General features: G+C 45.5%; 1 protein-coding gene across 1 annotated transcript in view; it reads left to right on the forward strand.

Moving 5' to 3' along the window:
* The window catches only part of TEX11 (testis expressed 11), a 111,260-nt gene that overhangs the window by 12,843 nt on the left and 85,687 nt on the right, over positions 1 to 12,730 (forward strand). Inside the window, exons 6-9 of the mRNA XM_034782588.1 lie at positions 3,967 to 4,047; positions 4,146 to 4,265; positions 6,470 to 6,550; positions 9,976 to 10,061. Coding sequence (XP_034638479.1) covers positions 3,967 to 4,047; positions 4,146 to 4,265; positions 6,470 to 6,550; positions 9,976 to 10,061 — 368 coding nt within the window. The remainder of the gene's footprint in view (positions 1 to 3,966; positions 4,048 to 4,145; positions 4,266 to 6,469; positions 6,551 to 9,975; positions 10,062 to 12,730) is intronic.

Consider the following 12,730-nt stretch of genomic DNA (forward strand, 5'->3'; position numbering starts at 1 on the left):
AATCAGGCTCACCAAAAATCGTGAGATTGGCTTTAAACTCATGAGTATGTAAAAATAATAGATTTGTTGTTCTTTTTATTTGCCTTCTGCTTTTTGAGCCTTTAGGGTGCACTAGGGTCTCATTTTGAAGCGTTCTCCACAGCCACGAGGGCTAGAAACTTCATTTTTCTTTAAGAACAAAGGCTGAAATCATCTCATATCCCCATGACTCCTGGAGCTAGAGCTTTAAGGAAAACAATTATCATGAGACGCATGACAAAATCCTGAGCCTTGGTAACACTGCTTTTACTTCTATTTAAAGGCTAGTTACTTTCCAGAAGGCTCTTAAGCACAACACTACAGTGATTGAATTGCAGTTCTCACAGGAGAATATTTAAAACCAAACACCAAGAAAATTCTATATTTTAAAGTTGAGGAAAAAACAGACTTCTGAGGTACATCAGGGCAACTGCAGGCAGGAAAAGAAAATAAACAGGCACAGGAGCTCTGGACAGCTCTTCCTTTAGAAAGAAGGTTGGAGGGTCAAATCTTCTAGTCCTTAATCCAGTAAAACATCGATTGCCTCCACTCATAGATATTAACATGTGCTTAATAAGTATACACGTCCTACTGAAATATCTGAGCCAGGGCTACACATTTGATACACACTGGCTCTCAGGGACTGGCTTGTCTGGCATATTTTGAACAGTGCTGAGCACACAGACGGTGCCCAGTGAATAACACAAATCATAATAATAATTGTTAACTTTATGGACTCTGTGGATGTAATTTCTGTTCTTTGTTCTGGAATTGGGCTGGATACAGCTGAAACCCGAAGAGTTTGAGGCATAAATACACCTGATACTTATGACACTTTCTGATTATTTCCTTTTCTCAAATATAGAACAAAAAAAAAGTCAAAACAAAATGGTTTTCAGTTAAAATGTAAAATTGCACAGCAGCCATTGCTTTACAACCCAGCCTGGGGCAGAACCTGCCACCCCTTGGGAGTTAAGTGATCTCCTGTCATCTGACTCTGATTCTCCATCCTTTCTGACCTCTGTGCTGCTTTTCATGCTGTCAACCATGACCTCTATCCCAACCTCCTGGGTCCATTTGCTGGAGTCTCAGATAACTGGAGGCCTTGGTTTTGCTCCTATCTATCAGAGTCCTTTTTTTCAGCATGCAGCAGAGAGAGTGGTTGGCCTGCTGGATAGGGAACTAGCCCTGAAAGACCTGGGTTCTACTCCCCGTGGACTTTCTGTATGACTTCAGGCCATAGTTTCAAAGGTTTTTAGGTATCCAGAGATGCTGCTAGGTATCTAGTGGGGTTTACAAAGCACCTAACCTAGGTGCTTTTGAAAATCTCACTAGGTGCGTAAATACCTTTTGAAAATCTGGCCTTTAGTCTGTGTGTGCCTCAGTGCCCCCTCTGTACAATGGGGATAATAGCACTGCTCTAGGAGAAATAGATTAGATCTTGTGTGGCGCTCAGATACTACGGGGATGAGGCCACATAAGTACCACAGGTAGAGTGGGAACTTCTCTGTACCACTGCTATCCCTACCCTGGGTTTTTGGCCCTTCTTTTCACCTGCACCCCCAAATCTCCTTCTTTTCTGAATGTAATGTTGGCTCAAAGGGCTTGGCTGTATTTTTTCTGAGTCCCCTGTGTTTGCTCTAAAACAACTCCCTCCCCACGCCCCCAGATTCCTGTTTTACAGGCTAGACTTTCAGATCATTAATTTAATCACCAGCTCTTCCTTACCTTCATCACCTTACCTCTGTTTGCAAAGAAAATACTGACTCCCGGGGCTGGTCTACACTGGGGTGGGGATCGATCTAAGATACGCAACTTCAGCTACGTATTCGACGGCCGCGGCTCCCCTGTTGACTGCGCTACCGCCTCTCGCTCTGGTGGAGTTCCGGAGTCGACGGTGAGCGCGTTCAGGGATCGATACATCTCGTCTTAACGAGACGCGATATATCGATCCCGGATAAATCTATTGCTACCCGCCGATACGGTGGGTAGTGAAGACGTACCCCCTGCCCCAGGGGCACCTCTTCTCTGCAGAACTTAAATTTCACACTAAAGTTGTACTGTAGTTAAGAGCTCCACCTTGGAACTCACACACCTCCTGTAGGAAACTTGGGGGGGGGGGCTCTCCTCCCGCCCTCCCCTGCCCCCTAATTGGTGCCCCTGCTGAAGTATCTATATACCTGTGATGGTTCTTGGGATACCCAGGGCTGTGGGTCACCTTGTTACCCCCTGCCTCCAGCAACAGTGTGTCTTTCTTGTGTTAGCTGGGTGTGTGACACTGCTAGGCTTTCAGTCACTCAAGTACTATCCTCTGGGCTATGCCAGCCCTAACTTCACCTTGCAGGTTAATAGTGAGAACACACCAGTCCCTCTGTCATTGTCTACTCCCAAAAATTCCAGATCCTGTGCTTCCAAGGAGTAGGTACCTCTGTTTACCAGTTTTATCTTTAATCACTGCTTCTGTAACTGCATAGCACTTGTGAGCACTTATAATAAAACAAAAAAAGGTTTATTTAAGTAAGTATAAGAATTTAACTGGGAACAAGAGTGTGTAGAAACAAATGGTTACAATACAAAACAAAATCATACAACATGAATCTGGGTCTAGACTTGTAGTTACTTTTCCTATACAATAAAGTAGATTTCCCTTCAAAATTCAGTCTGTTGCAGAGCTGGCTAGTTTCTCAAGAACAAGGATCCAAATGTTCATGAAAGCAACCCTGTTCTATAAGGGGGTTTTCTCAGCGAATGGATACAGAGTTCTCTTCTTCCCATGTGTTATACTGAAAACAGCCTTTTGTTTCTATTTATAGATTGAGCAAGCAATAATCTTGTTTAAAGTTTTCTTTTTTTTAAATCTTTAAGTGGTTTCAATTGTTGTTTGTTGCTCTGATGGTTTCCCATTCACAATCTTAGTTACTGCACAAGCCTAAACTGTTGAACCTTGCATTGCATCACTGGCCAAACAGGGAGTGATGATAACTTCTCTTTGCCTGAATGGGCTATCACCAAGACACATTATCTCCCAGTGCTTGTACTTCAGGTCCATAAAGCAAACTTTCAAAATAAATACATTATTCCTTAAATATTACCCATACATGCATCTCACAATAATTATGAATCTTGACAAGTTACGAGTGTTCTGTAGATACCTTACATGTTACTCTTTATGGATAAATATCCTGTAAGACATGTTTGGCAGAGTGAGTTTGTTAGATCTGAGATGAGAGATGTTTGCAAAGGACAGGGGACCCTTTTGAGACATTACTCAGGGTACAATCTGGACTGATGGATAGCTGTGTCCCCTCAATTCTGCAACCTTTTACCCTACTTTGCTGTGAGAGCAACCAGTCCAGGTCTGCTCTCATGCAGCCTCCAGCATGTAAATCACTCTCTGCTATATTCCATGAGTACTATAGAATTACACTATAAGGCAACACCAGCAAACTTCCCAGTCCTGGACTTTTTCCAGAAATGTGTGTCTTGTACTGCCCAGCACCCTCCTGGATGATACGAGCTCATATAAGGTATGTCATTTATTAATAGAAAATGATATGCACAAATCTTGTTATCCCAAATGGAGTTTCCCAAACATTTCAGTCTTACACTGGTTTAGATAAAACAACAACAACAGAAAAATTAACTATAGAAAGATAGATTTTAAGTGACCAATTAATGAGGCATATAAATCAGAATTGGTTACAAGGAAATAAAAGGTAAAATGCAACTAACACCTAATTTAACAAGCTAAGTGAAAACAAAGCAAAGGTGTCTCTCACCATATGTTCCAACAATCTTACTGGCTGAACCTCTTTCAATCAGGATCTTTCCCCCAGTGCATTTCTGCTTCCTTTGTTCTTCAGAGGTTGATGATGCCGTGGATAGAGAACAAGTGAGAAATGATTTGGATTGAATTTTCACAAAACACATGTTCCTTTTCTGCTTCAGATGACCATGAAGACTGGAAAAGGGTGGGTGGAGGTTGGAAAAGCTGCCCTTGCTGATGGATTTCTTGTGATTGCCGTAAATGTAAGTTTCTGGCTAGGTACAGTCTCCTGCAAACACCCTTACTAGCAAGTGCTACAATTGAGTAACAGCTTTCTGGGTGCTTATGTTTTCTTTTCCAGAGTCTAGAAAAACTATATGCCCAATTAATGAAGAGGAGCAGTGGTGAGGCAGATATTCAGGTGCACAAAGCTGATGTAGAGAAGGACCTATTCAAAGTGCTGTCTTATCAGGCTGAATCAGTACGTGTCCTGGCCAGTTTCCCTTTATAGGTCACTGGGGCATATGGAATGTATGAATGATCATACTGGAACTTTGACTCGGTTGTCAGAAGTGTGAGTTCCTGTCATTAAACTGGAAAGATGTGTTTCCCTAGATCTGCTGTAAGATCTCAGATTTGATCCCTCAGCATTGCAGTAATTTAAGCATTCTTAATATACCTATTTTTTCAACATGCATCTTCACTAATTTATCATAATCCTGCAAAGTTGTTTAGATCATTTCTTGAAGACTCTGAGTATTTCTACACAACAACTAGACACCTGCGGCTGTCCTGTGCCAGCTGACTCAGGCTGGGGCTGTGGGACTGTTTCACTGCTGTATAGACACCTGGCTTGGGCTAGAATCTGGGTTCTAGGACCCTGCGAGATGGGAGTGTCCCAGAACTCAGGCTTCAGCTTGAGCCCAGAAATCTACACAGTACTAAAACAGCCCCCTCAACGCAAGCCCAACTAGCCTGAGTTGGCTGGTACAGGCCAGCCATGGGCTTTTCTTTGCTGTGTAGACATACCTTCTGTCATTTAGCTAGCAGGACAGGAGTTTTTATAAGATGGACAGCTACCTTTTCGAGGCCTGAGTCGTCACCTACAAGGATCTGTGTTTCACTGGCTGAAGAACCCAGATATCTGGTGCTGCTTTGGAACCAGGGTCTCCACATCCACAGGAGTGCAATATATATTTAGTGAGATATGTAAATTCAAAACCAGACATCTCTGTGCCAGTATTCTGTCACTAAAGTAATCAAATAATACTTAAGTGCAACATTGCATCTAGATCACAAGTAGCCAAGATCTAAAAGCTGCACACAGGAAGCTACTTGCAGTGCATAATAACAACTTTATTGAATGTGCCACTAGATGGTAATTTTTAGATATACTAACTATGCACACGCACACATATAAACTATTTTTTTTATGTACAGTGTTTTTTATATACAAGTAGGGAGGTCATCGTTGCCAACTCATGATTTTATGATAAGTCTCATGATATTTGGTGATTTTTCTTGAAGCTTCAACCCCTGCAAATCATGCAAATAGGCGAGAATCTCAGCTTTCTTAAAAATAATTTTAATAAAAGTAAATTTGTAGTCCTTTAGAAGAAAAGTTTGAAAATGACACAACTGTACTCTTCTAAAGCACCAAAAAGAAAATAAAAACAAACCTTTCTTTCGTTCGTTCTTTCTTTAAAAAAAATCTCATGATTTGTAAGCCACCCATGATTTTTGAATAGTTGGGGTTGGCAAAACTAAAAAGTAGTACAGACATTGGGGTACAAATAGAAGGCCTCAATCCCTAAATTGCAGAGGGGGCCAATGTGTCTGGAGATCAGATTTGCTGAACTATGTTCCCAAACTTTTTACTATGGTGACCCACCAACTGCATTTGATCATTTTTTGTGTGTGTGACTCTCTCAGGGTCTATATTCATGGGGGAGGCCCAAAAATCATAGGCCAGCATCCTTCTCCTCCTCATCGCCCCAGTGAGGGGCATTGACTACATGCAGCAGGACCCTCTGCCTTGGCACCGCAATCCTAATCCTAATCCTGATCCTGGCCTGGAATGGGGAGGAGGCCCCTGGAGAAGAGGGGGTGGAGAGTGAACCTACCCTGCATTCACTTTACAGTGGTGGCTCCAGTGGAACTGGGCTTGGCTTCCCATTCCAGATGTTTTGACCTGGTGCATGAGGTCATAACGCCACTCAGGTTTGATCCGGCCAATGGAGGGGTGCCTAGGCCAAACCTGAGTGGCATGGCAACCATGTGTACCAAGTTGTGACAAGTTGTGACAAGTGGGGAGGTGGGCACAGCCCTGCGGGACAGGACGGAGCCACTACTGTCTGATAGGGTGGGCTCATTCTCCAATGCCCTCTTCCCTCCACACTAGGCCCATGATTCATCTACAATCTTCCCATGACCCACTATTTGGGATCTCTGGCTTATACCATATTTCATGTATCTTCATGGCAATTTTAACATTTGAAGGAAATGATCACGTGATCCTACATGTTCATGCACTATAACCTCAGAGTTTCACGGTGTGTCTTGCTGTTTTTGTTATCTCTCCATTTACAGTATAGCGAGTTGCACTGTATTGTGAGCCGGCAGGGTATTTAAAGACAAATCGTTTTTATTCTAACAACTTATTGGCATATTCTGTTGCTTTCTTAGGCAGTTGTTCAAGGGTATTTTCAGAAAGCAGTGACATGTTTGCAACGCTGCAAAGATATGTTGACAAGGCTGCCAAAACAGGTCAGTGAAATCAGTCCTTTTGTGTCCTTCCAAAAGTTTAATATTAACAAGAAAGAAAGCAGCTTTTCAAGGAGCTACTGATGTCTCATAAAATTCTGAAAAATATTCATCAAGACAATTCTCTGTACATCTATTCTGTGTCTTTCCTTTCCCTGTTCTTTGTACTAAGGACATTTGTTTCTTCAAAGTTCACCTGCTCTTGCCTGCTTCCTGCAGCTCCCATTGGCCGGGAACGGCGAACTGTGGCCACTGGGAGCTGCGGGTGGCTGTGCCTGCGAACAGTCAATGTAAACAAACTATCTCGTGGCCCGCCAGCGGATTACCCTGACGGGCTGCATGCAGTCCATGGGCCACAGGTTGCCCACCACTACTCTAAAGCGTAAGTAATAAAATCTGAAGGGATGGATGAAGGCTGAAATATGACTTTTGAAAGTGAAATGTGGCACTGTGCATGTTGTGGTTGAATGGGATTTAACTGGTTTCTGTGATGATCTCCGCATATCCTTAAGAGTATCTGAGTGACTGTAACTCACTTGAGGAGTTCTGCTTTCATTCTTATTGCATGGACAAAGCTGCAATCAGTGGATGAATCATTAAAGTGACCCACTGGGGTTTTTGTATTGCTGCTTTCTGTTTCATTTTAAATGTTACATGTTTTCCAACAAAACTCTTCCATTAAATAATGTTAAACTTGATGGCTTAGGACAGTGGCTCTCAACCTTTCCTGGGAAGGTCTCTAGGTAATGTTTTAAGAGGGAGACATGGAACAGAGGATGGGTCTTCACTGACTGATAACTGAATCTTGAATGTCACTGGATTGATCTGCTTGAGAATCTTGGGTGGGCCTAGGTATTGGTGGTCCAGCTTAGCCGATGCTCAGGTTGATTTGAGATTCTGAGTTGATAACCAGACCAGATAACTGATGCTAAAGTTAGGTGCAGCCTGGTGACCCCAATCAGCTTAATGCTTGTAGACCACATCTGCCTGCAGAAGTTCACGCTGTAAAGTGGGTGCTGACTGCTGGCTGGCTGGTTCTGTTAAGACAGGTGTGGGTCAAGAAGCCACCCTCTGTTCTTGAGGCATTATGATAAGCTATTGGCAATCTTGATGCCTATCTGGAGAAATGCATCCAGCCCAGTCGGAGATTCTATCTGTGCCAGCTCCTCCTTGAGTCCCTCATTTACGCCCAGCTGGAATTGATAGCACTGAGCGGCCTTGTTCCAGTTTGTGTCTGTTACCAGGTCCTGAAAATCTGCAGCATAGTGAGCAACCGGCTGGCATCCTGCCTCAATACCTGGTGCGTGGCTTCTGCTGTATGTTACTATTTGGCTTGTTGAAGGTCATTGAAGTAGCTTGGACAAATTCCTTGAACTCACTCAAGAGGGGACTTGATTTTTCAAGCAGTGGAGAATCCCAGGTCAACGCTTCCCCAATCAACAGACTAATGACGAGTCCCACTGTGGTTTGGTTGGCAGGAAATGACTGTGAGCACAGCAGGAACAGGAACTGGTGCTGCTTTAAGAACCCACAGTGTTTTCCATAGTCACCATCAAACTTGTCAGACAATTGGGATATTTGATATTCAATGGGCCAGAGTCACTGATGGCGTGGCTTGTGCCTGCGGCACTACATTCTATGCCTGAAGGGCACGGACCTGGCTTTAATAGATTCTTCAGGGTGCTCGCTAACTCTGCCAAAGAGGCATCAACTTTAGTGTGGTCCATTCTGCAGCTAAACTACATCTTGTCTTTTTGGGCCGCTCAAACTGTCATGGACCAGGGTGTGGGCGGTCAGACCTAGTGATCAGAGAAGTGGCGGTCAGACCTAGTGGTCGGACTCAGTGTCAGAGGCCAGGAGCAGCGCTGAGGGTTAGAGCCGGAGCTAGGAACCAGGGGTCAGGGCCAGAGCTGGGAACCGAGCAGGGGTGGAGCAAGGCTGGGAAGAAGGCATATAGGATCACAGCTGCAGGCATAAGTGTTGGAGTCTCCAGTGACTTGCTGCTGCTGAGCTTAAATGCAGACCTGTAGCGATCTTGAAGCCAATTGGGTGGGCTGGGCTGGCCAGTCAGGTGATTCTGCTGCAGCCTTATGGCTGAACTGGCTAGCCCCAGGTAGAGCCCTGCAAATCTGCAGATATCCGCTTCATATCCATGGACCGTTTTTGCAGATAGTGAATTGGATACAGGGCTCTAGTCACTGGTGGCGCCTGGCCCGCGGTGTCCGGCTTGGGCAGCCTGGGGGCGCAGCACGCTCGGGACTGGTGGCCAGCAGCCAGTGGCTGGGGCTGGGCAGCAGATCAGAGTTGGGGCTGTCGAGCACCCACTTGCTGTGCCACTTCCTGTCCAGCAGCTTGGGCCCCTCAGGCAGCGCCAGCGTCCCCATCATGGCCCGGCCCGGCAGCACTGGCCACGCTCCCACTCCTGGGCCCAGCCCGCCGGCTCCTGGGCAGCAGGGCCTGCCCACAGCCATGGGATTGGAGCGGGTGGGGCCCTGGCACCCCATCCCTCCAACACACTGTGATGCAACACGCACTGATCTGCCATGTGCCATTGCTCACGAGCCACCCGGGAGCAGCATGTGATGCAACGCTCCTTCCTCCAGCAACCCCCTCTGCGCTGCCTCTTCTCCTCAAGACCCTGTCCTCATGTTGCCCCTTACCCCCAGTCCCCATCCTCGTGCTGCCTCTTCCCTGCAAGACCCCGGCCCCTACCCACTAGCTCCCTTCCCATCCCTCCCCTCCTCCCTCCCTCCCCTCCTTGCTAGCCCTGTGAGACATCTTGCTGCTGTGGGTGTGAGTGCAGATGCGGATACAGGTAAAAGACGGTTAGCGGATTGGATCGCGGGTTGATCCTGGTGGATGCGGATCGGATGTGCATCCTCATTTTTGTATCTGTGCAGGGATCTAGCCCCAGGCTTAACTGAGGTAACTCAGGTTCCTAATGCTTACACACAGAGGAGCTAATGAAGCAGCAGTATTCTGAAATATCAAATATTGGAAGAACCTTTTCCCCCAAACTGTACAGTGCAATAGTTCCTGCTTTTGTGATGGGTTTTTATTCACTCCCGAGCATTTAGCTCCCTAGTGTTTCCTTTCCTATTCTAATTTCCCCTTTTTTAATTGTCCCTGATCAAGTACTCTGTCGTATTTATTGATGGAAGTGGGCTGCAACATGTATTCGATCAGTTCTACTGTTATGTGTGACCTTGAGGGATTTATTTATTAATGCTGCTTTAGTTTCCCATAGAACAACAATACAACAATTTTAGTCAGATTCCTTTTCCCTTCTATAAAATCAGCTCTGATAGTGGTGGGTGTAGCTTTGATCTAAAAAGTATTTTAAGTGTGTCTGAGACTCATCTGCCTTAGATTTCTGAAAGTCACTGCAAGAACCTAACAGGAGAAGCACTTTTTTTTTTTAATTGCAGACCTGTTATCTATCAATCCTCTGCTATAACTTCGGAGTGGAAACCTATGAACAGAAGGGGTATGAACAGAGCTCCTTCTGGCTCAGGTAATGTAAAAGGGAAAACAAAATGCAAAGTATTTTTTCGGAGAAAATAGCAAATGTGGCTGAAGTAAATAGGAAAAAGCAATTTTTAGTTTTTGGATTTCATTGAAAAAGTGCAACATTTTGTGTAAAAAAAAAAAAAAAAAAAAAATTCTTTGTGAAAATTTTTGTTTTTGAAAAAGCAGTTTCCTGATGGGGAAAAGGTTGTTTGAAAATTTTCATCTAGCTCTAGTATTAAATGAATCAATCTGTAACCCTTCTGCCAGTCGGAGTTGGCAGAAACAGAGGCCGGGTTCAGTATCTATTGGTTTCTTTTCAACAATACAACACAAAACCGTCTTGAGCCCCCACCCAGTGACCTGTGACAATTACACACCACCCCCTGAGCACCTCTAAGGCCTGGTCTATACTACCCGCCTGAATCGGCGGGTAGAAATCGACCTCTCGGGGATCGATTTATCGCGTCCCGTTGGGACGCGACAATCGATCCCCGAATCGGCGCTCTAACTCCACCAGCGGAGGTGGTAGTAAGCGCCGCCGACAAAAAGCGGCAGAAGTCGATTTTGCCGCCGTCCTCACAACGGGGTAAGTCGGCTGTAATACGTCGAATTCAGCTACGCTATTCACGTAGCTGAATTTGCGTATCTTAAATCGACTCCCCGCTGTAGTGTAGATGTACCCTAAGAGGCAATAAGGAGGGAAGTAACTTAGCATTAATTTGGGAAAACAGGGTTCACAAACATAAACCATGAGCAAAAGACCCACTCCCCAAGTAAGTTGGGCAGTGTCCTTTTCCCCTCCGGTTCTTCAGGGCAGCAACCCAAAAGTCCCTTTAACATGCCTGTCCCTTCTCTGCACCCCACTCACAGTTGCTGTCCTTGGTCAGTGCAGCCCCAGAGTTCAGAGGTTCATCTGCAGAGTTCACCTCCCATCCTAGGTGGAAGGAATGGTAAGGAGGCACCTTAGACGCTCCGCTGCTTGGGCACTCAGTCGTCGCACCTCTCCCTACCAGCCACCCTGCTGGCCACTTGCCGCGCCTCTCCACCAGCTGCCCTGCTGGCCGCTTGTCGTGCCTCTCCATCAGCCCCCTTGCAGGTCGCTTACTGCACCTCTCTGCCAGCCACCCTGCTGGCCACTCACCAAGATGTCTTCAGGGCCCACCACTTAACACAGCTCTCAGTGATTTCAGCTGTTAGTGGGGGAGCCTCACTGCTGGTACATATTGGGCAGTCTCTTACATCAGAGACGCTGTCTCAAAGCAGGTCTAATACTTAGACCTAGGTATCAGTGATTTCAGCTCTGCAGCATGTAACAAGACTGTCAATTGAGTCTAAATTAGCTCTTTTATTACACAGTGGAGAGAGGAAGGGTCAAATGCTGCCTAGGACCCTTAAGCAGGGCCCACACCACTGGGTGCAAGTACCTGTCCCCACTCTCTCTCAACTCACTGGGTTTTGGAACCCATGTTCCCTGCCTACTGAGTGCTGTTTCATTGAGAGTGAATCCCTCCAGCAGGGTATGCCAGGTACAGTTCTGCTGCTCTTGATTCACACAACAAGGGTACATAAGAACAGCCGTACCGGGTCAGACCAAAGGTCCATCTAGCCCAGTATCCTGTCTACCGACAGTGGCCAATGCCAGGTGCCCCAGAGGGAGTGAACCCAACAGGAAATGATCAAGTGATCTCTCTCCTGCCATCCATCTCCATCCTCTGACAAACAGAGGCTAGGGACACCATTCCTTACCCATCCTGGCTAATAGCCATGAATGGACTTAACTACCATTAATTTATCCAGTTCTCTTTTAAACGCTGTTATAGTCCTAGCCTTCACAACCTCCTCAGGTAAGGAGTTCCACAAGTTGACTGTGCGCTGCGTGAAGAAGAACTTCCTTGTATTTGTTTTAAACCTGCTGCCTATTAATTTCATTTGGTGACCCCTAGTTCTTGTATTATGGAAATAAGTAAATAACTTTTCCTTATCCACTTTCTCCACATCACTCATGATTTTATATACCTCTATCATATCCCCCCTTAGTCTCCTCTTTTCCAAGCTGAAGAGTCCTAGCCTCTTTAATCTGTCCTCATATGGGACCCGTTCCAAACCGCTAATCATTTTAGTTGCCCTTTTCTGAACCTTTTCTAGTGCCAGTATATCTTTTTTGAGATGAGGAGACCACATCTGTACGCAGTATTCGAGATGTGGGCGTACCATCGATTTATATAAGGGCAATAATATATTCTCAGTCTTATTCTCTATCCCCTTTTTAATGTTCCCTAAGGGTAACAACGCTTTATTACTCCTGCCCCCATAACAAGGAGACTGGGGATCCAACACTAGCCACAAGTGATCATTTGAGGAAGCAATCCCATCATGCTGAGCACCTAGGCAGGGTGGGTGTGCCCATGCAAACGAGATCAGCTCCTGAAGTCCTCTTCCACAGCTCATCACAGATGTCAGGGGAGAGCTCATTCAGACGCTGCTTACAAATCTAAAGCTCTACTTGGCTGAGCAAAGCTAGGCCTACACCCAGCTCAGTGGCATTTCTCTGTTTACAGGCACATCCTTTCATGTCAACCTCACTGTTATCTCAATATCAGGCATTCCTTTCACATGGATTTTCATGTTCTGACAAGAGGTCCCTTCTTTGCATGTAGACATATTCATGGCTCT

This window comes from Trachemys scripta, chromosome 9, assembly GCF_013100865.1.
Source record: "Trachemys scripta elegans isolate TJP31775 chromosome 9, CAS_Tse_1.0, whole genome shotgun sequence".
In the NCBI taxonomy this organism is placed as follows: Eukaryota; Metazoa; Chordata; order Testudines; family Emydidae; genus Trachemys; species Trachemys scripta.